The 23177-nt window shown below is 38.5% G+C and overlaps 1 protein-coding gene across 3 annotated transcripts in view; it reads right to left on the bottom strand.

Annotated features, from left to right (window-relative positions):
• Positions 1 to 1175: 1175 nt before the first annotated feature.
• The window catches only part of MAN1A1 (mannosidase alpha class 1A member 1), a 164229-nt gene continuing 142227 nt past the window's right edge, over positions 1176 to 23177 (bottom strand). For 2 of the 3 annotated variants that reach the window (XM_027601261.1, XM_027601260.2), the window contains exons 9-13: positions 19060 to 19175; positions 14294 to 14513; positions 13367 to 13539; positions 4384 to 4499; positions 1176 to 3989 (exon numbers count right to left, since the gene is read on the bottom strand). In XM_027601261.1, coding sequence (XP_027457062.1) covers positions 3863 to 3989; positions 4384 to 4499; positions 13367 to 13539; positions 14294 to 14513; positions 19060 to 19175 — 752 coding nt within the window. In that variant the 3' untranslated portion in view covers positions 1176 to 3862. The remainder of the gene's footprint in view (positions 3990 to 4383; positions 4500 to 13366; positions 13540 to 14293; positions 14514 to 19059; positions 19176 to 23177) is intronic. The other variant, XM_027601262.2, reaches the window with a different exon arrangement.

The following is a 23177-nucleotide window of genomic DNA, read 5'->3' as shown; positions in this document are numbered from 1 at the left end:
AATCTAAAAAATAAAACAAATGAACAAAGAAACAGAGCAGGAACAGACCCATCAACACATAACAAACTGGCGGTTGCCAGCCTGGAGGAGGGTGGAGGGATGGGGGAAATGGGTGAAGTGGCGTAGGAGCTACAGACTTCCAGTTATGGGAGGAGTAAGTCACAGAAATGAAAGGTACAGCCCAGGGAATATAGAGTCAGTCAGTGGTACTGTAATAACGTTATATGGTGAGGGATGGTGGCTACGGTTGTGGTGAGCATAGTATGATGTATAGACTTATCCAATCACTATGTTAGACACCTGAAACTAATGTCACATTGTATTAACTATACTTCAATTTAAGAAAATCAAAAACAAACAAACAAAAAAATCATCAGGGAAAGATTTTCTCTAGGCAGAGAAAACAGCAACCAGAAGGTCTGAAACATTCTAAAAAGTCCCAACATGAATTTGAAAAAAACCTAGGCTTTTTCAAAAATATTGGAGGCTCTCCTGTAGCTGAAGTTCTCTCTTTTCTAAGCTTCTTTGAACACTCAATCCTAGTGACTGTCCACTCCCCTGGACTTCTATAGCAGAATTTAACTGGTAACTGAACACTCTGTTTTGGTGGTAGGCCGAGTCTGATCTCCTTGACTGGACTGTAAATTTAAGAACAAGGATCATACTTTATGCTATTTCTGCCATCAACTCCCCATCTCTACCCTACATACCGTGGTATTGAACATATATTGGAATTTTTTTTTTTTTTTTTACAAATTTATTTATTTGAGAGAGAAGGAGAGAGAGTTGGGCGGGGGGCAGGAGGAGAGGGAGAGAGAGTGCGTCTCCAGCAGACTGCCCATTCAGCATGGAGTCAGACTCGGGGCTTGATCCCAGGACCCTGAGACCATGACCTAAGCCAAAACCAAGCGTTTGGGCGCTTACCCAACTGAGCCACCCAGGCACCCTGTGTTGGAATCTTAATAAGATATTTGATTAATCAAAAATGTATATGCAAAATTTTTTGCAATTTAAAGTTTTTAATGAGAAATGTTTCTTTGTCAAGATTCTCTGGGTGTGGTATGGATTCACTATTAGGATTAATAATAATCACTATTATTTCAGTTTGCAATTGTATGTATTCCCCCCCACATATACAAAAGCTTACTTAAAAGGAGAAAAACGTAACAAATGAGGAGATATATTAAAAGGCTTTATTCACAATAGAGAAATTTTACAAATATAGTTTTTAAAAATTATGTGTCAATCTATTATGTTTTCCATAACATTAGAGATTTATATAAAGTTGGAAATGACAGAATAGACTTATGTACAAATTAAAAACAATCAATGAAAAGAATGGGTACTATTTATAAAGGAGTCATGACAAATATCATTGAGTTCTATAAATTTCATACAACTTATATGTGTAATATTAATTGTGCACAGTATACCAAAAATGTATGCAGAAACACAAACTTAAGTGCTATTTTAATTATTCACCTTTCAGGATGTGAATACATATGTAAACTTAACTGCAGTTTTGCTGAAAATGAAATGAAAGACAGTGCCTAAGGACTTCAGTTGTTTAAAATAATTAACACAAAATATAACTTTAATTAAATTACATCACCATAATATTCTCTTATTTTGTTTATATTTTTGGTGTTTTGGGACTTAGGTTAAAAAATCCATGTTCTAGAATTGAAAAACTTTGTTCTTGCCATCGGCAGAACAAAATGTACTACAATCATCTTGCCTATTTATAACAGGATACAAAAGGTACATTATAGAGCAGTGTGTACACATGACCTGATTTTAATATCCTATCTGCTGCAGAAATACGTATCAGCTTTGTGCTCTTTCAAATCAAATTGAAAATCAAAGAAAATAAAGTAATTTAAATTGCTAGTCCGAGGACATTCATGTGAAAATTACCATCTAAATACACATGGCCCAATTTTTGTAATAATCTCACATGTTGCTTTTAAGTGCTGGGAAAAAAAGGACTCTCAACTATCCATTCATTTCATAAGGTGAGCTGAAGATATGAGTGGAAGGAGTTAGTCTGGGTCACAGGAACTCATTAACATTGCAATAATGATGCACTAAAGGATCTTTTTCATTTACTAATTTTATTAATTTTTTCTTTGACATAAACCAATGTACAATATTGAAAAAAGAGCAGGTCACACAGGTGGTCCTTTCAGACAAAGGGCATCTTTTGAAACACTTTCAAAAGGTGAAACAGCTAAAAACAATTGAGTCTATTGAGATCTAAGAAAATAATTAAAAAACATTATGTTGAAGCATATGAAATTGCTGATATCGGACAGTTTCTCAACTACAAGCGCAGCAATTCCATACGCTTCAGCCTAATTCACGGGGTTGAACTGGGCTATCTGACCACTCTAGGTTGAGAATGCAGGTGCTCCAAGTCTCTGTTCCTCAGTATATGCATCATCACATTAGCCCTTTCTAGGAATATATATATAATTCATATATATATATATCACATATATTTCATATATATATGAAATATGAACTAATATGATGAGAAAGCACAAGGTGCCACCAAATGTATTCTTGAGAAAGCCACTCATATCCCAAAATAATGCTTATTCTTAATGAAGAATCATATAATTATTTTGATCTGCTATACGACTGTGGGGAATTAGGAATGTCTATTCCCATATACTGCTTTTAAGCTGGAATCTCTGTGTTGAGTTTGACCAGACAAAATGTACTATATTCTTATTTGGCCTGAAAGTTTATTAGATTTTCTTCACTTGACCATGAATAGACACATTAGCAAAGCTTCTTTCAGAGTTAAATCCTGCTTTCACAAATTGAAATGAAATAATTTACTACATTTGAGAAAGGGCCCTTTTCAAATCTGAAAAAAAATGTGGACCAAATGTAATGCTTTTTTTGAGAACAAGAAAAAAACCTTAAAGATGAAATACAAACTAAAAACCATGTTAAATACTCACCCTTTTAGAGAGACTCAATTTCTTCATATACTCCGTTAAAAGCAAAAGCTAACACATGAAAAGTTATACTGTTTTCTTTCAAAAAATATAATTCAGTAATAGCGGAGCTCTGCAAAACTTGAAAGCTCCATTCGTGTGGTAGGGGATGGAAGAAGTTAACCAGGACATGATCCAGAAATGACCCAGGGCATTTAAAGTAAAATTTGAGAACTAATTCACAAATTAGGAAACACTAATATAATTAACCAACAAAAATATACTGTGGTTCCAATGAAATGAGGTCAACATGAGATGATCCTTTTGGGAATGACATTCTAATTTGAATTACAATGTGAATGAAGTATCTTAGAAGACATTCTATCAAATAATGATAGACCCGCATAAAGAGGCTGTCTGTCACAGTTATAAGATCTGTCTCTGGTGGATAGACAAACCAGATTAACATAAAATTGAAAAGGAAAAAGCTTTTTTAATATTTAATTTATTATTATGGCTTTTTGCAACATGGCAAAACATTACAGCTTAAAGCAGACGTCATCTCCTCATAGAGGAGGAAAAAGTTTTGCAGTCAAATCAAAATTGTAATTAAGAGGTCATTGGTATACCATTTTATTCGGTGTAATAAAAATGATATACCTTCATGAACTCCAGAGATTACTTAAAAAAAGTAAAAACCTGTGATCCACTGACTGAATAATAAAGGATATGATAAGGAATTTAGGTCCATCTATGCCTATGAAAATAAACATAAAAGACTGCAAAACAATTTTAGAACTTAGAATAACCACAGACCTACTGATAAAAATTCATCATGTGCCTGAATACCAGAAAAGGAATTATTAAGGTATGCAGTGAAGGGAATGGAGCAGAGTAAAATATAAAATGTCTTTTTATTTTTCATTGACTTCAACTTCCTTTTTATTCGTACAGAGTACAGGGAGAAGATGTGCCTCGGTATTGAAGATCCAGTGTTCCAGTGGAAGTAGATCATCATCAGAAAATATTAAGTACAAATATCTGGAGAGAGAAACATGAGTATATGAGGCCCAAGAGACCGTCAGGCAGTGAGAGCATACAGACAGCAACGTCTCCATTCATCTCATGGAGAATCACGGACAATGGCCCAAGTATTGCAAAACCCTGAGGCGATATAGTCCCGAGCATGGAGTAAAGAAGCTGCCCTGTGGTGGCTGTTAGTGTAGGGAAACCTACTAAGCAGTCCCCAGGCATCAGACTTATATAATGACTGGAAACACAGGTGCAAACATGTGCCACACATGGAGAGTGACCTTCGGAAGCAGGCATACTTGCTATTATTTGAGTGTGTTCGTGATAAAGACATCTGCAAAGAAGATTTGACCAGGTACCTCAGGTACCTCAGCCACATACTTTTGGAACCCATCTTACTTACTTGAGTGTCTCTGCCAGGAAGAAACTCTGCTGCACGTCGTCGTGACTCTCGTGTCTGAGGTAAACGTCCCTGAGGCCCGAATAGCCTCCGTTCACGCGGCAGTGATTTTCCAGGGCCTAAGTTACCAGAGGAGGGAAAAAATGGTCACATTTCAATAAACTGCTTCTCACCGATTTTTATTATGAAATTGTCAAATTGAAATAAAATAAGGATTCAAATTGAAATGATACATGTGGAAGAGTTACAGGCGAAAATTAAAAAAAAACACAAAATGCAAATGAATATAAAGTATGAAAAGTTGGGGCGGCTCAGTCGGTTAAGCATCTGCCTTTGGCTAAGGTCATGGTCTCAGGGTGCTGGGATCGAGTCCCTGCATCGGGGTCTCTGCTCAGCGGGGAGTCTGCTTCTCCCTCTGTGCTCTCCCCCACTCAAAGAAATAAATAAAATCTTTAAAAAAAATAAAGTATGAAAAGTTAAAGGGTATATAGACAATATATCTCATCTAATTAGAAACACTTCTACATTTAATTATGAAAGAATTTTTCAGTTTTTTTTTTTTTTTTTTTTTTTTTACCATTTCCTCCTGTGGTCTAGAGCAGGGTTCGTCAAACTATGGATCACAGGCTAAACCCAGTCTGCTGTTAATTTTGTAAATAAAGTGTTACTGAACCACAGCCATGCTCATCTGTTTACATATTGTCTGTGGCTGTTTTTTCATTACAATGGCAGAGCTGAGTACAGGCAAACCTCGGAGACATTGTGGGTTTGGTTCCAGACCGCTACAATAAGTGAATATTGTGATAAAGCGAGTCAAGTGAATTTTTTGGTTTCTCAGTGCATAGAAAAGTTAGACGAGAGTCTATTAAGTGTGTGGTAGCATTATGTCTGGAAAACAAGGTACATACCTTAATTAAAAAATACTGTTGCTACAAAATGCTAAGCATCATCTGAGTGTTCAGTGGGTTGTACTCCTTTTGCTGGTGGAGGGTCTTTCTCTGATGTTGATGGCTGCTGACTGATCAGGGGGGTGGTTGTTGAAAGTTGGGGTGGCTATGCCAAATACTTGAAATAAGACAACAGTGAAGTCTGCCACATCAGGTGACAGTTTCTTTAACAAATGATTTCCCTGCAGCACACAGTGCTGTCTGATAGCATTTTACCCATGGTAGCACCTTTTTCAGAATTGGAGTCAATCCTCTCAAACCTTGCAGCTGCTTTATCATCTAAGTTTATGTAATATTCTAGTCTTGGTGGTCATTTCAACAATCTTCATAGCATCTTTACCAGCAATAGATTCCATCTCAAGAAACCATTCTTTGCTCATCCATAAGAAGCAACTCTCCATCTGTTCAAGTTTTATCATGAGATTTGGCAATTTAGTCACATCCTCAGGCTCCACTTCTAATTCTAGTTCTCTTGCTATTTCCACCACATCTGCAGTTACTTCCTCCACTGAAGTCTTGAACTCCTCAGAGTCACCCGTGAGGGTAGATATCAACTTTTTTCAAAGCCCTGTTAATGTTGATGCTTTGGCCTCCTCCGTAAGTGATGAATGTTCTTAATGGTATCTAGAATGGTGAATTCTTACCAGAAGGTTTTCACTGACTTTGCCCAGATCCATCAGAGGAATCACTGTCTACGGCAGCTATAGCCTTATGAAATGTATTTCTTAAATGCTTAAAGACAAAATGCTCCTGCATGGGCTGCGGAATGGCTGCTCTGTTAGCAGGCATGAAAACATCCATCTCATTGTCCATCTCCATCAGAGCTCTTGGGCGACCAGGTACACTGTCAATGAGCAGTCATATTTTGAAAGGAATCTTTTCTTTCTGAGCAGTAGGTCTCAACAGCGGGCTTAAAATATTCAGGAAACCATATGTAAACATGTGAGCTCTTATCCAGGCTTCGTTGTTCCATTTATAGAGCACAGGCAGAGTAGATTTAGCATCATTCTTAGAGCCCCTAAGATTTTTTGAAATGATAAGTGGGCACTGGCTTCAACTTCAAGTCACCAGCTGCATCAGTCCCTAACAAGTGAGTCAGCCTGTCCTTTGAAGCTTGGAAGCCAGGCATTGACTTCTCCTCTCCAGTTATGAGAGTCCTAGATGGCATCTTCCTCTAAAAGAAGGCCATTTCATCTACACCGAAATTCTGTTGTGTAGTGCAGCCATTTCATTAACGATCTTCGCTAGATCTTCTGGAAAACTTGCTGTAGCTTCTACATCAGCACCTGCTGCTTCACCTTGCCCTTTGATGTTATGGAGATGGCTTCTTTCCTTAAACGCCACGAACCAACATCTTTTGTTCTGCAGATTCCTCCCCTCTCTCAGCCTTCACAAAATTGAAGAGAGTCAGGGCCTTGTTCTGGATTATGCTGTGGCTTAAGGGAATGTTGTGGCTGGTTTGATCTTCTATCCGGACCACTAAACTTTCTCCCTATCAGCATACTACTTTCTTATCATTCCTGTGTTCACTGAGGTAGCACTTTTAATTTCCTTCAAGAACTCCTCCTTTGCACTTACAATGTGGCTGCTTGGCACAGGAGGCCTAGCTCTTTGGCCTTTCTTGGCTTTTTTTTTTTGGCTTTTGACATGCCTTCCTCACTAAATGTAATCATTTGTAGCTTCTGAATGAAACTGAGAGATGTGTGACTCTTCCTTTCACCTGAACACTTAGAGGCCACGGTGGGGCTAGTAACTGGCCTAATGCCAGGACTGTCATACCTCAGGAAATAGAAAGGCCCGAGGAGAGAGAGAGAAATGAGGGAATGGCGAGTCAGTGGAGCCATCAGAACATACAACATTCATCGATAAATTTCTCTGTCTTATTAGAGTGCCGTTTGTGGCACCCCAAAACAACTACAATAATAACATCAAAGATCACTGATCACACGTCACCCTAACAAATATAACAGCAATGAAAAAGTTTGAAATATTCTGTGAGAATTATCAAAATGTGACAGAGATATGAAGCAAGCAAACGCCGTTGGAAAATGGTGCCGACTAGCCTTGCTCGACGTAGGGTTGTCACAAAACTTCAATCTGTAAAAAACACAGTGTCTGCAGAGCACAATGAAGCAGAGCAGAAGCACAGTAAAAGGAGGTATGCCTGCAGTTGCCTATGGCCCCCAGGCCTACTTCCCTCTGGCTCTTCCAGAAGATGCTTGCTGACCCCTGATCTAGAGAGACTGTTACTGTCAACTGGGATTAGAAACCCAATAACTGAGAAAGTGTAGTGGACCAAAACCAGCTGCTGCTACACCCAGAACATCTTATTTTGTAAACACTGATGGTGGAGTACTAATTAGTGATATTGGTCACAGATATCAGAGAAGAAAATGGAAAGCGGTGAAAAAAAATGTGGCTGATATCTGTTTCTAAAATATGTTTTTCCTTTCTTTAGTATGGAAGAAAATGGGATGAGTCCATTTCTTAACTGTCTGGAGACAAATGATCCTACATTCCTGAAGTTTCTCTGACTATAATGAGTATTTGGAGAAGAGATGAGTTGGGCAGTGTGGGAATGAAAATTTAGGTAACAACCTAACAACTTGCAGGCTACATGAACAAAGAAAATACCTCATGATTTGGTACTTTTTAAAAAGCCACTGGGAAAATAAGATCAACTTAAAAACTGCTTTGATTATTTTCTCTGTTGCAGACAGCAAACCAAGCCGGGGGAAAGCTTGCAGAAAGGAAATTTCAGGTCCTATTATTTTTTTTTCCTTCCTTCCTTTTTTGATAGAAGTTCTTTTTGATTAAAAAGTCAAATACCAGATACATTGGAGTAGACCCAGGATTATTTGTAAAAAAAGTAAAAAAAAAAACCAGGATTTAGAAGAAATGGACAAATTTGTTGTTATGGAACATAAATAAATCCTACTTCCAGACATTTCCTAAAAAAGATTTTAACAACAAAACTTTTTCTTATTTTCTTCCCTTGAAGTTCTTTGGTGATGTAAGCTAATGAGAGGACCAGGCATGATAAACTGCCAACTCCTCTCTCCCACAGAAATTTCTGTAAGATCCTTCTTTTAATTATAGGGAAAGAGTTGTTCTGTGGTATGGACAATGCCCAACCATTTTCCCTCTCTTCAGTTCACCCTCATTCTTCTTCTCACTCAGCCTTAATGTGGTGAGTCAGAGTTATCCAGCACGCGTTCTAAGATCTCAGGAGAAGGGGCTGAACCCTGGGCCTGGACTCCTTAACCGGGGTCTCTGACATGCCCATACCCGGGCAGTGTCCCTTGGTTCAACATGGGGTTGTTATGAGAATAAAACAAGATGAAGACATGCTTTGCAGAGTGACAGGGATCTTTCAGAGGTTTAGAGAGGTCTAGCTACGTTTATTTTTTGAGGCTTTTGGCAAATTGAAAAAAAAAAGGGGAAAATGCCAGAGGCTTTTTTTTTTTTTTGACTTTTAAAAAATGAAAAGCCATCATGTCAAATCTAAATTTTAGAACTTTAGGAATATGAAGCTGGGGATGAGCAGCCCTCTTGGGCACCCATCATGGGCCCTGGCTTTACGGCATCTCAACAGTGGAAGCAGTCATGTATTTATGCTGCATAGTCTGATGAGAATGTCATTTTACTGCAATCTGTTCTTGGGACCCTCAGACTCTAGGCATAGGGACCACCTCGATTTTACATAAATGCTTACATTATTAGTGACCATATGTGGCCGGGATGCGCTAAAAGCAGAGAAAAGAAAAATAGGAAAATGTTTACAGTTACTGGAACTCTAAACAAACCCAGACCCCAAGGGACCCTACCTCTTTAGGAGGGAGGAAGGTAGGAGAATGGTGAGCAGCATGAGTTAAATCGTAAGTCAGAAAGGGAGAGAAAAGAATTCTCTTATCTTTAGGTTAAATGTATTAGAATAACGGCTGATCCATGGAGATCTCCAATAGTGGATTCTAGGGAACAATGCTCATAATAAGGCTGAATGGTTGAGTTTGGTCTGAGCTCATAGGTAGAACCTAGCAAAACAGACATATCAAAGAGTCCAGAAACAGGGATCAAGCCTGGGGAGGGAGAAGCAGGAACTGGGAAGACAAATCACTTTCTGAGAGCCAGAATGTCCATATGGCGAAGGTCAGATTTAGGAGACTTCAAAAAATTGTGTGGAAAAAGAAGGATAAAAAATTCCCTATATAAGGCTTATCTGCTACTGTGGACCAGGGGAGACATCATATAATCCGTACATATATCTTTATAGACATTGTATAATCTATAACTACCAAGACATACATGAATACATAGGTATAATTTAGAGTAGAGCTTTATCAGAATATTATATATAATAGCGAGGAGTTTAATGAAGTTTTCATGACATTATTGAGAACAACAAAAGAACTATGAGGTAAATGTAATTTTTGCTACATAGATTCACAGGTGTGTGAACATCTGTGATTAATGGATTGCTGGTAACCTGCGGAGAAGTTTCTAGTATCCTATGCTGGATTATATAATTTCATCTTGTTTGACATTATTATTGTGTTCAGCGTTACTATTCTGAAATTCAGCTAAGACAAGGAAAGCAGGTTTATCGTATGAGTGCAAGAAGTCTGGAAAGGGAGTGCTTCATTAGAAGATGGGAAGATGGCTGACAAATACTTTACAAATAGCAAATGTGGTTGAACACAAGGGTGAACAGAAGAGATGTCTCGATAGGAACTAATACAGTAGCTAATATCATTTGACCACAACTTCGATGTAAGCCAGGGGTTTTACAATCCACCAAAAAACCAAGTTGGACCATCGGCTGTGGGAAAAATAACACTCAGAAGAGAGGTTATTGGGTCACACCGCTCAGCCCTGAGAGACCACACACGTCATGAGGAGGTGGAGAGAAACGGTGGATGAGGAGGGACCCGTGGGCAGAATGAGCTGTCTTCAGACAACTGAGGAGCTGAAGTGTAGAAGACAGGAGAGATTTTCCCCCAGGACCTCCACAGAGCACAAAACACTGTAAATTCTGGTTTCAAAAGGAGTAAGTTTCTAACACTTTCAGCCATTAAAAAATGGAATTACTTTATTAGTAGTATATTCTTTTTTTAAAACTCCAAAGTCCTTGAATTGATGAGGAATAGCCATCTGGCAAAGATGACGGGGAGGTCTTTTCTTTGAGGGGAAGGCTAGTCTATGTGTTTTCGTCTGGGTTCCCCTAAAAATGGAGCGTGAGGGCAAGGGCCAGATGCAGGAAGTTTTTAAGGGAGGTGACATCAGGAAGGGAATGAGCAGGGCAAGTGAACTGGGGGAGGGAGAAGAGCCCATGAAACGTGCTGAGCAGGTGACAGCTGTGGGCCACGAAGGCTCCCCCCCACTGGAAACCCTCTGAGGAATCATGCAGAATGCATCTCAGAGTTATTCTGCCAAGGGGTACGACTGGGCTAGCTGTTCCTCAACTCTGATACCTTACTGGTTCAGGACCGCCCCTGGGGACTTCACCTCTCCCACCTCCCTGACCACAGCCAGCTGCCTGGGAAGAAGCTCAGAGCCGGGGCAGCTGAGAAGCATGGGGTGGGGGTGGGGGTGGGGTGAGGGGGTGGGTGGGGAGGGTGGGGAGGTGCAGGGATGTGGTCCCTGCAGCTGTCGCTGAAACAAAGGAGGGCTGAGGGGATGTCACATGAGGGAAACGAGTGCCACCACACTACCTCTGTTGAGGATTCTGTGCTTCAAAGAAGGCCAGCGTTCAGCGCTCCCCCTCCCTGCTCTACCTCAAGTTCCAGCAGAAGCACTAATGGCAAAAAGCGAGGGCAGGGGGCGGGGGTTGGTTCGGAGGGTTCAGACTGTGCACAGGGAGACAATCTTACATCATATGCTACACTAGAAGTTAACAACAGACAAAAATCCTAACCCTTACAACCAATTTATTACCCCACAAACACGCTCCCCTGAAGAACCAAGCAAACCAAAGCTTCCCATTCACACGGCCATAGAGATTTACTTATTTCCATTTTTGTATCAGTTCTCTCTCTCAGACATTTTTCACATTTTAACAACTCTAAAATTGGCATGTCATAATTTAATTGGTGGTGTGGTACTTTCTCAGTGGTGTACAAAATAATGGTGTTTCTTATCAATTAGAAGGTTTTACATTCGATGAAATATGTTATTCCTGATATTTTCAATTTAAACTGATATTTGCAAGGTGACTATTAGCCTTAAATTCTTTTGTTGGCCTAGTGAAAACCAAAATAATTTCCTATCACTAAAGCTTAGATGAACCTCAATTTTTATACATTTTTTTTTCAGAGGAAAAAAACATAAATTTAAAGAAATTGGAATTACCACCGACTAAACATAATTAGAAAACTTTGCAAGAAGTGAAAGACAAAAAGAGGCCTAAAGAATCGTTATTACTTAAAATGACTAATGACCAGTGATAAGGCACACACTACACGAAGAGGGTAATAAGCAAGATTCATCAACGGCTTCCTAAGATATTAGTTATAACTTACACAAAGGCAATATATTCATTTTAGATTTCCTGGAGAGAAGTTATTTCTAACAGTCCAGTTTTAAAGACAGCTAACTTTGTAACAGTGAGTGTAATTAAAGTGTTCTTATCTCCTCGATGCTCCACCACAACTCCTTCCAGAATAATAGCTCTTAAAATTAATATTATTTGATGCAGATTCTGGAGAGTGTGGCTGCTGGTACCAGCACACAGTGTTCACTAGATTAGTTTGGGAAGATCATACGCCATGTTCTGTAGGAAGAGACCCAAGGGGTGACGAAGGGACAATTCAAACCGCGCATTGGATAGATGGAAAGCTTATAGATATTCAGAGAAACCTGAGGTCAGTGAACGAATATTGTTGCACAAAATAGTTCTTCTATAGATTCTTTCTAAAAGTTAGATCTAAGTAGCTAATTCCTCTGTGGAAGAATTTCAATCTAAAATGGAACTGGAACCGGAAGACAGAAAACAGAAAATCTTACGCACGTACCCTCAGGAAAATAAAACTTAAGGACCCATGAGACTGATTTTCTGTACATGCCAGATTTACAGAAAACTGATAATATAGGGATGACAGGGAGTTGGCCAGAGGTTGCCTTATATCCACCCCTTGGGAAGTTTTACTTATGGAATGGACAAGAACTGACCCAGGTCAGGCTGGTCTCACAAAATAGCTAAGTTGTGCTTTATTTGTATGACTTGACTGGTTTTGTCTGCTCAAGGAATTCTCAAAGCTGGTGCCCATTTGTTTTTTATTTTAACAGACTCTATCTGAATTCTCTCTTCTTTACATACAGCCCACCTTGAAACTTCAAATGACTCACTTGTGTTTGCTGAATTGCAATTCCTCTGCTGTCCTTGAATAAACTCTTTTTTATGGACAATTTTGAGTTTGCCTCAGTTTACCTTTTTATTTAGGTTGAAACTAAGTAGAAGCACATATTTTCATTTCAGTGCCCAAAGACTCATAAAAACAACAAACCAACCAATGTAGTGCCTTCTCAAAACAGACAACAGGCAGAGGCCATTATCCCCAGGTTGTCAGTAACTGTGGAATTAAGTGACCATTATTTCTATGGCTGTGGGAACTTAATTTTATAATATGCCTTTCTAAATATCTCTTTTAGTATCAAAGTAGGTATATTACTATCACCATTACATAAAGCAAAGCTGAAGCCAGGGATATAGGATGACAACTGAAAACACTCATTCTTGAATTGGGAAAAATTCTAATTAAACCTTTAAAAATCAGGGGGTCTGGGTAGCTCAGTCGGATGAACGGCTGACTTTTGATTTTTGGCTCAGGTCGTATTTAGGGTCGTGAGATGGAGCCCCCACTGGGCTCTGTGATGGGCATGGAGCCTGCTTAAGATTCTCTCTTTCCCCCCTCTCCCTCTGTACCCACCCCTCAAAGATTTAAAAATCCTAGAAAAATTGATATGCTAGATTTAAAGAAATCACTGAGCATTTTCCCCTGAGACATTTATGTATAAGAAATATAATCAAATTAAAACATCACCTCTACGGCCTCCCAGGCCCATTTCCTGTACTTTGGATCATGAGTCAGTCGCCACATGTACATGTAAGTCTCAACAACCTCTGGCCGTAGGATGTAGTACTTTTCATTCTGCCTTGTAGCAATGGCTTCAACTCCACCATCGAACCTGAAAGCTTCCGGTCCCAGTTTCATATCTAAAGGGCATGCAAGGGTGATAAGGGTTATTGTCTTGGATGCTGCTCAGTTCTATAACTTAAATGAAATGAGAAAGTACTTTACAACATTCAAGAGAGATGTCAAAACAATTGCTTTAAGGAATGGTTATAAACATCCTATAATAAACAATATTTGACATACTTTTAAAATACAGTCATCTGAGAGTCCTTTTTAAAGCATCATGATGATCTGTTATTTTCTTTCATTTAACCACCACTTACTGAGTGCCCCCCGGGTAGGTACAAGGCACTACAGCACCCCTTATTAGTTAGCTGGAAAACCGGTGGTTGAGAATTCTATGTCATTATGTCATGAGAGGTTACTTAATCTTTGGGCTTCAAACTCCTGTTTTATAAGAAGGGAGCCAGACTCTATTTCATGGAGATACTGAAAAGGTTAATAATGGCATAAAAAACTAAGTTTCTTTTGCACCTGGGACAGAGATTCTTAACCAATGTTATTTACCTAAAGCAGGGTTAATAAATTAGCCTGGCTTAACCCTATATGGCTTCAATTCTTATTCCTTGGGAAAAATAAGGGTAGATACTTTTATGTAGAAAGGCAGTGCTTTTTAAAGTAAAAAATATAAATTCCTTTAAAATATTCATCATCAGCTTCCAGCTTCATGAGGCACACTGGATATTCTTTTGGTGGCCCAGTGGCAATGGTCCTTACTGAACAAAAAAGAAGCCTGTGGGAATAGATTGAAAATGAAGAATCACAGGTACTCACAGGTGCGATTGTAAGATTCATAACAGGTTCGGGCAATTTCAGCCCCAAGCTGAAGGTAGTGCTGGGTCAGGCCCGTGGGAGCGTCATCGGCCCCAAGTGCAAACATGCCTCCAGCAAAGCAGGTCAGGTGACCCATCTTGTGTTCCAGGAGGCCCCCTTTCCACTCTGCGATGTAAGTCAGCCCCGTACTAGACTTGCGGATCAAGTGAGTCTCAATTGCCTGCAAATCAGACTTATTTTCAACATTTTTAAATCCCTTCCAAATTTATACTAAAAACACTCTCCATGCTAGGAGAGAAAAAGAATAAAACATCGCTTGCAGTTTGAATTTGGTGTCATCAATCTGATTCCACCTGAAATTTTGTTATTGCTTTCTGTATTCCTCCCCTAGTCTCTGCCTTATTAGTCTGGTTAGTCAGGATTGTTGCTGCTGGGCCAGCCCAGTCGGTTTTGCCTGGTTCCACGACCAAACATTTGTAGTCCTCAGACCTCAAAAGCTGTCCCCTTCTCAAAGAGAGGCCACAGGTGTAGAGGTTAATGGTTAATGCATTTCCATTTTCACAATGGAGAAATGACACAAAGCACAAGCCCCACTATGGATGAAGAATAGAGCGTATTTGTGTATAAAGTCCAGTCGGGGAGTGTTATCCTGCCTTTGGCTCTCTTAGGCTCAGAGGGCAGTAAACTGAGGGGGAAAGGTGTGCTGTTCTTGAGTCAGATTGCTTGGCCTCAAATTCCAACTCTGACACCATCTGTGAACTTGGTGGGTAATTTGCTTGCTGTATCCCTAAATCTCAGTATCCTTAACCATAAAAAGGGAATAGTAGTATCTTCTGAGAAAACTCCGCAACATTTAGTGTATGAAGCCATCAACGCTGTGACTAGCACTTAAGTTTTATTTATCATCATCACTCACATCTCCACTGTGGTAACACTTGAATTAAATTCCTCCCTAATAATTCTATTAAAAAGCACATTAGTATATAATAAAAAAAGACACATAAAAAGATGCTCATCATCACTTATCATCTAGGAAATGCACAAACAAAACTACAATGAGATATCACCTCACACCTGTCAGAATGGCTAAAATCAACAACACAAAGAACAACAGGTTTTGGTGAGGATGTAGAGAAAAAGGAACCCTTGTGCACTATTGGTAGAAATGCAAACTGGTGCAGCCACTGTGGAAAACAGTATGGAAGTTTCTCAAAAAGTTAAAAATAGAACTACTCTGTGATCCAGCAATCACACTACTGGGTATTTACCTGAAGAATACAAGACCACAACCTGCCTCCCGGCTCCACTGCCTGGGGACTCTACCGGGTCAGGCACCCCGATTCGCTCTGTGACTCCTCTGGTTCCAAGACCACAAACTGAGGCTTACAGAGAGGTGGGGGGCGGGAGGATGGGGTAGCTGGGTGATGGGTATTAAGAAGGGCACATGATGTGATGAGCACTGAGTGTTATATGTAACTAATGAATCATTGACCACTACATCAAAAATTAATGATGTACTATATGTTGGCTAACTGAACATAAAAAAAAAAAACATTACAAAACCACTAATTCAAAGGGATACATGCATCCCTATGTTTATAGCAGCACTATTTACAATACCCAAGACATGGAAGCAGCCCAAGTGCCTACTGATTGATGAATAAAGAAGATGTGGCAATAATGGAATATTATTCAGCCACAAAAAAGAATGAAATCTTGCCATCACAACGATATGGATGAAGCTAGAGAGTATAATACTAAGTGAAATACGTCAGCTGGAAAAAGACAAATACCATATGATTTCACTCATATGTGAAATTTAAGAAACAAAACAAACAAGTACAGGGGAAATAAATGAGAGAAACAAATCAAGAAACAAGCCCTTAATTATAGAGAACAAGCTGATGGTTACCAGAGGGGAGGGAGGATGGGTGAAACAGGTGATGGGAATTAAGGAGCGCACTTGTGACGAGCATCGGGTGATGTATGAAAGTGTTGAATCGCTCTATTGTACACCTGAACCTAATACAATGCTGTATGTTAACTGGTGTTAAAATAAAAACTTAAAAAAAAAAAAAAAAGAATAAAGGTCTGTAAACTGGGGAGAAATGACGTTTACAAGAATGATTTGTAAAATATCTTTTATTTTTGCCCTAGGACTGTTGATATTCTTTTATAATAGAAAACATAAAATAAGCCTTACATTTTAAAAAGCAAAAATGAGGTATAACTGTTTGGAATTGCTAACTGGAACTGTTGCTGTAACAGGAAATGTGTTTTTCCCCCTCCCAATTACTTCATAGAAGAAAAAGAGCTATGACTATGTCCATACCTGTTATGCCATTATAAAAAAAATAGTTTTTTTAGGAAGTACATTTGGGAATAGTAGACACAGACAAAACTTGTGATAGAGAAGAATGAATGAAAATGAACACACAGATAACACCTTTCCTACCTTTATTGAAAATAAACAATTGAAACATCAAGATGGTAAGAAATAAATGAACACACTACTGTGCTCATTAACTGCAGTTAGCTAATTTTATAGATGGTCTAGTTATTATATTAATATTTCATTCTTATTTAACTGAATATCTTAACTATTCACACTTCTTATAGCACAAACTGCAATAAAGTTCTTCAAGCAGACACTTGTTCATCACCCAAGAAATTATTCTTTTTATATGGCAAAAGTTACAGCTTTTGAGCATGGACTAGAGAAATATTATTATCCTGTTATGGATCCTGAATAAAGTACTATATTATTTTTGGCATGATTCTGACCAAGATGCTACCTTTCAAACTACATTGAAGTTCCAAGACCTTCAAAGCAATGTTTGTGTGCCTGTGGGAAAGTGTAAATAAATATAAAGGAGGAAAAAATAGTCTTTAGTGGTTCTAAAAATATGTGTTAAATCTGCAGAGAATTGATTAAGAAAAAAGAATATCATGTATTTTGTGATTTCAGTCCTCCATATTTGAAAAAAAAATTAGTTTGATGAAACCTTTAGAAACCTAAATGTCTAATACTTCATGTGCCCAGGTACCATTCACTCCAGTGGATCCTTGGTACAATGAACATCTAGCACGGTGGATTCTTAGTGTGGTCTCCAGAGAAGAACGTAATAGCCAGTTGAAAGCCCAAAGTATTTTGTTATTAAAACAATCAAAGAAAACAGACCATGCTGGGATTAAATGCTTTCCAAAATCTACTTGAAGCTAAAGCTGAAGAACTGTATCTCCAGGAACTCAACTGTCCAGGATGATAATTATGGGATCTTCTCCTTAATGTTTTTTTAAAGTACAGCAGCTTAGCAGAAAGAAACTTTGTTATATAAGACATGGTTACTTCTCCAATCAGAAAGTTAAGTGTTCTAGCTTTGCTTTCTAAGTTGAAAACACAATGGATTGAAAATGTTTTTACTACTAAGAGAAACCGGAAACACTTTACTTCTTTTGTTCTTAATGGATTTTCCTGTCAATGGTTTGTCTAAATACAATATATTAAAAGCTGTGTGGGTATAGTTCTAGAAACTGGAGGAAAATATTTCAAAGAACATTTTAAAATTGCCTTTCCTGGAACATCAAGATCTTAGGGGGCCACTTTAAGATTAGAATAATTAAAATATCTGTTAGGATGGTCATGAAAAAAACGACATAACACAAACCATATTGTTTGGAGAATTCCCTAGCTTAAAACTTGAAACCTCATAGGAATGAAGAAAAACAAACCTGGCAGAGGCCATGTGGGCTATATCCTAGTTTGCTTTTTATGTTCATCATGTGCCTTAATTAAGGCTGTGCTAAATGAAAGCCAGTGTACTAACTAAGGCGTTCTGGTTTCTATTTGTGAAACAGTAAAGAGTCCTATCTGCTGTACTTAGTGATGCTTCTTATTGACTGTGGGAGGGAACCACAGTAATATTCAATCTGGCCAACCAGAGCAAAGCAAGTTGCATTCATATTTAAATGAATAAATTGGATTATTATGTCTAAATTACCCAGACCTCCTCTTGGGGAGACTAATTTTAGAACAGTAGCTACATTACTGAGGAGTTACAAATTTCCATCCTCCCCACCTAAGAATTAATACTCTCAGTTATAAAAAAATTCTAGTCAATAAAACAGACATTTTTCTGATTTAGCCATACTTTTATAACATTATTTGAGATGCCCTGATAATATTTAAAAAATATGAGTTACCATATAAAATACTTATCAATCACAAAGGCACTTGGCTCTGCTTTCTGAAAAGTTGGGTGTGAGTTCAAGTATTTTATATACAATAATATTCTTCTTTTGCTTTATTTACTTTCAAATTTTATTTTCATTTTTGATTGAGGCTTACACTTGCTTGAAGCTTAGTTTACTCTTACACTGGCCACCTCCTATATATTTTGCTAAACAATTTCTAACTTATTTTTATGAACTTACTGCATGTAAAGAACACTTAAATGTAGTATGGAAATTCTTATTCACAAATAAATCCATAGTGGTGAGGTAAAAAGAGACAAGTGTTGACACAAATTTTAGTTTGAATTTTGGTTACACACTCCTACTCCTTGAAGAAAAATATTTCTTTTTTGGATATGTGAATCTTTACTGAGGTGGGATTACTATTGTTATAATTATATTACAGACACTGAACTCAGCCTAACTGGAAATATTTTGTAACCCACTTGTGTAGTATTCCATTTCCCATTAAAGGCTGATTAATATGCAAATTATGTTAGTTTAGTGGTAAAGGTGATTAAATATTGGTTTACCTGAACAGCATCAAAATACATCTTCTTAGCTTCTAGATCTGTCTTGTCAGACATTAACCATGCCTTTAGCAAATATTCATAAAAGCTGTCTCCGAGTCCTCCAACTGATACATGATCTACAAAGAGAGGAAAATGAATTTCAGAGTGATTCAGGCTTTAATTCAGATAATGCAGCAAAATCACATTAGTAACTGGGATGCAAAACCCTACGTCAACTGCAACTCAATGTTACATTTAAATTCCAACAAATCTCTTGTTTTCAGGAAGATACTCTGAAACGAGCAGATGTGCTGTTAACTAATGTCATATACTCTAAATAATTACCAGGGTAGTTTTGTAAACATGGAGATAAAAAAATATATTCAACCCTAATTCCAAAAATCAGTTTCTCTAGTTAAAGCCACCAAATTAGGGGCACCTGGGTGGCTCAGTTATTAAGCGTCTGCTTTCGGCTCAGGTCATGATCCCAGGGTCCCCCCAGCCCCAGGGATGCAGAGCTCCCTGCTCCGCGGGAAGCCTGCTTCTCCCTCTCCCACTCCCCCTGCTTGTGTTCTCTCTCTCACTGTGTCTCTCTCTGTCAAATAAATAAAGTTTTAAAAAATACACCAAATTAAAATGTTTCACAGTATATATTCAAATCAATTTTGATTGCTTTTGTGCTCAGTAACATAAGCTATGTCAAATACTGAGTATTAACAAACCTTAAAAAGAACTGGCTTGCAATAGAACAAGAAGCTCCTCAGCTTCTTGTGATTATTATTATTATTTGATGGGTTTTCCAGTGTTATAATCTGCAGGGTCAACATCCTTTGGGGGAGGCCAGTGAGAAAGACGACAGGGCAGGAGACATCTTCCTAATACTCCATTCCTGCAATCCTCCCCCACTGCCATTTATTATACCAGATCCACTACATATAGTGTCAACTATATGGCATGTAATTTATAGGGTAGGTATCCTCATTAAAAGTGAAAAATATTAAGACTGAGTGAGGCTAAAGGAGATCACATTGCTGGCAAGGGCCCCCTGACCCCACAGCCCACACAGGATCTTGCACTTGGAATTGCTTGCTCTCTACCATGTAACACTAAATGTATTCTTCTACCTATTGCTTGAATTAATTCTTTAATTTCCCAAGCATATCTACCTACAAAAACAGAGATATAATCTATTTGAAGTATCATTCTTAGAATTCATAGAGAGTTTGAGCACTAATAAGCCTGATTTTGGAAATCTGCATTTTAAGTTTCATCACTCAAAACAAATTTTATGTATCTATTTTTTTAAAAATAAGACCTTTGTTGACTCTGTCACATGAAAGTAAATCTGTTTTTGTACAACTATCGAGACAACTTTCTCCTGACAACTCCACTTGGAGGTTTACACGGGGGCCTAAAACTGAACAGTTAAAACTGAATTCATTCTCTTTTCCTTCTCAACCTTACCTTCTGCCATAGGTCCCTGTCTCACTAAGTGGCCCCATCACCCTTCCAACTGTGCAAGTTAGACATCGGAGAGTCATTCTTTACTTCTTCACTCCCTGGCCCCCAAATGAGCTACTGAGCTCTACTAATTTCACCTCTTATATATCTCATCAATCTATCCACTCCTCTGTCCTCACCAATATGATCCTGGCTGAAGCTACCAGTATCTCCTGTTTCTGAGTCTGCAGTGGCCAATTATATGGCCTTCTGCTCTCTAATAGCATGTAGCTATTTACATTTAAATTAACTAAAAAAAATAAAAACAATTTAGTTCCTCGGTCATTGGCCATCCTAGTGCCCACTAGCTACACGTCTCCCTGGGCTACTGTACTGGTCAGGGAAGATCTCGAACATTGTCGTCATCATCACAGAAAGTTCGAATGGCAATGCCACTGCAGTCTACTCCCTCAGTAAGACCAACGTAACCCCTTTAACATGTGAACTGGATCATCCTAACTGGAAGCCTTCAATGACAAAGACTCAAATGCTGGGTCTTCGGAGACCTGGATGCCTGCGTGGTCTCCATCTTCCCCATGTCACCATCAGTCTCTCTCTACTTGCTCTCTATCCTTCTGTCATAGGGCTCTTCCTCTGGCCCCTCAAAACCAGCGGGTTCCTTACCACCACAGGAGCTCTAAAGGTGTTCTCTCTGCCCCATGTGTGTAACCTGCCTCCTTTCCCCTTCACTGAGTGATTCTCACTCAAACTTCCTGTCTAGGATTAAATATCACTTCCTCAGAGATGCTTTTCCTGACTCCCACATTATGCACTTTTTTTAAAAAAAGATTTTATGTATTTATTTGACAGAGAGAGACATAGTGAGAGAGGGAACACAAGCAGGGGGAGTGGGAGAGGGAGAAGTAGGCTTCCTGTGGAGTAGGGAGCCAGATGTGGGACTCGATCCCAGGACCCTGGGACCATGACCTGAGCTGAAGGCAGACGCTTAACAACTGAGCCACCCAGGTGCCCCCATTATACACTTTTTGAGAGCACATGTCTACTCCACTTCGCAACTTCCTAAAATGGTAGAATTTTTTCTCTGTCTTCTCTACAAGATCATGATACAGGAGGACAGGGACTAGACCTATCATGCTTCCTGGTCCACATCAGCCCCTGAAAGTAGCTTGCATATAGCAGCTACTTAGTAAATAACTGATGAACAAGGAAAAATTCTTGTAAGTAAGTCTTAATAAGGACTATTCCCATTCAAGCTAGGAGGGCTATATTTTTAAGTAGTGAAATATGTGATTTTTATTATGGCATAAAGGCTGGTTTTAATTTTAATGTAAAATTAGTGTTTTACAATTGTAAGGCTGATTCTTAAAACAGCAGTGTTTGAAGTGACCTTTGCAATTTCCTAAATAAATTACCACAGAAACCTCTGACATTTACAAACTAAATACACTAAGTACTATCTCATCAATAACAAGCCCTGTTGTTATAAACATGATTCAGGAGACAAATGCAAGTGATGCATGGTAAAGCAAATCACTGTCCGGTTACTGTCAAAACAACAAGGACTAAATGAAGTAATAGGAAATGATGGCCATGATGCAGACATGCTCTTCAGAGTTAAAGCAATGAGAATTGAAAGCTAACAGCCAGAAGCAGCTTCATTTTCTTCCCTCCTTGGGTTATGATTCTATAATGGATGGAAGAAGCAAGTTTGGGCATTTGGTGATTTTTATAAAAGGAAAAAGGGTTACATAATAATACATTTGCTTGAATTAATTTTGGTAAATGCCAGTTAATTTTCTATATTTTTATTTCCTGCCTATAAATTAGTCATATTTGGAAAGAATGAAAATAAAGGAACATAGAGGAGAAACAAGAAACAAGCCTTTTTGACAACTTAGCATATCACTCACTGTGCTTCCCCATATCTGGAGGACTATTTGTGTTGGCAACAGAATCCTGTGTAAATATTTAGTGGGTGTGGGAGAGAACATGCCTGATTTTATCAGCAGGAAGGAACCTCCCACTTCTACAAGAACATATATGGTATTTTTAGTCCCAAATGTTCTGAAGGTAATGTGTACTATAATCACTCAAATATTATGCACTTCTCTATAGAAGACAATTTACTCTTTCTTTCCCAAAAGGAATAGGTCCCATAAAAGGATTCCTAATACTTAAGAGATAAAACAAGTAGCAAAATAAGACAAAACGGATTAAACACTCAGAATCTTTGTTATTATTTTGTATATTTCATCTGAACCTGAACTTCTCAAAGCATTCCCCCAATGATGCTAGTGACACTGTATGTATATTAATGTTGTTATATTAATCAAAGAAGAATGGGCGCCTGGGGGGCTCAGGTGGCTAAGTGTCTGATCCCAGAGTCCTGGGATTGAGCCCCACACTGGGCTCCCTGCTCAGCAAGGAGTCTGCTTCTCCCTTTGCCCCTCACCCTGCTCATGCTCCCCCCCACTGCTCAAATAAATAAATAATGAAATAAATAAAATCTTAAACAAAAAAAAAGAATGATAATTGTTCTGTCTATAGACATGGAGTCCCACATCTGGCCTCAACAGTTGAAAGATCTCTTTATATTATCAGTGACCATGACCTGATGCTGCCTCTCAGCCACAACTGAGGAGCAGAGAATAAATAGAACCATTATTAAAAGCAGAGGC

This window comes from Zalophus californianus, chromosome 7 (genome assembly GCF_009762305.2).
Source record: "Zalophus californianus isolate mZalCal1 chromosome 7, mZalCal1.pri.v2, whole genome shotgun sequence".
Classification (NCBI taxonomy): Eukaryota; Metazoa; Chordata; class Mammalia; order Carnivora; family Otariidae; genus Zalophus; species Zalophus californianus.
This window is presented reverse-complemented; position numbering and strand designations above follow the sequence as displayed.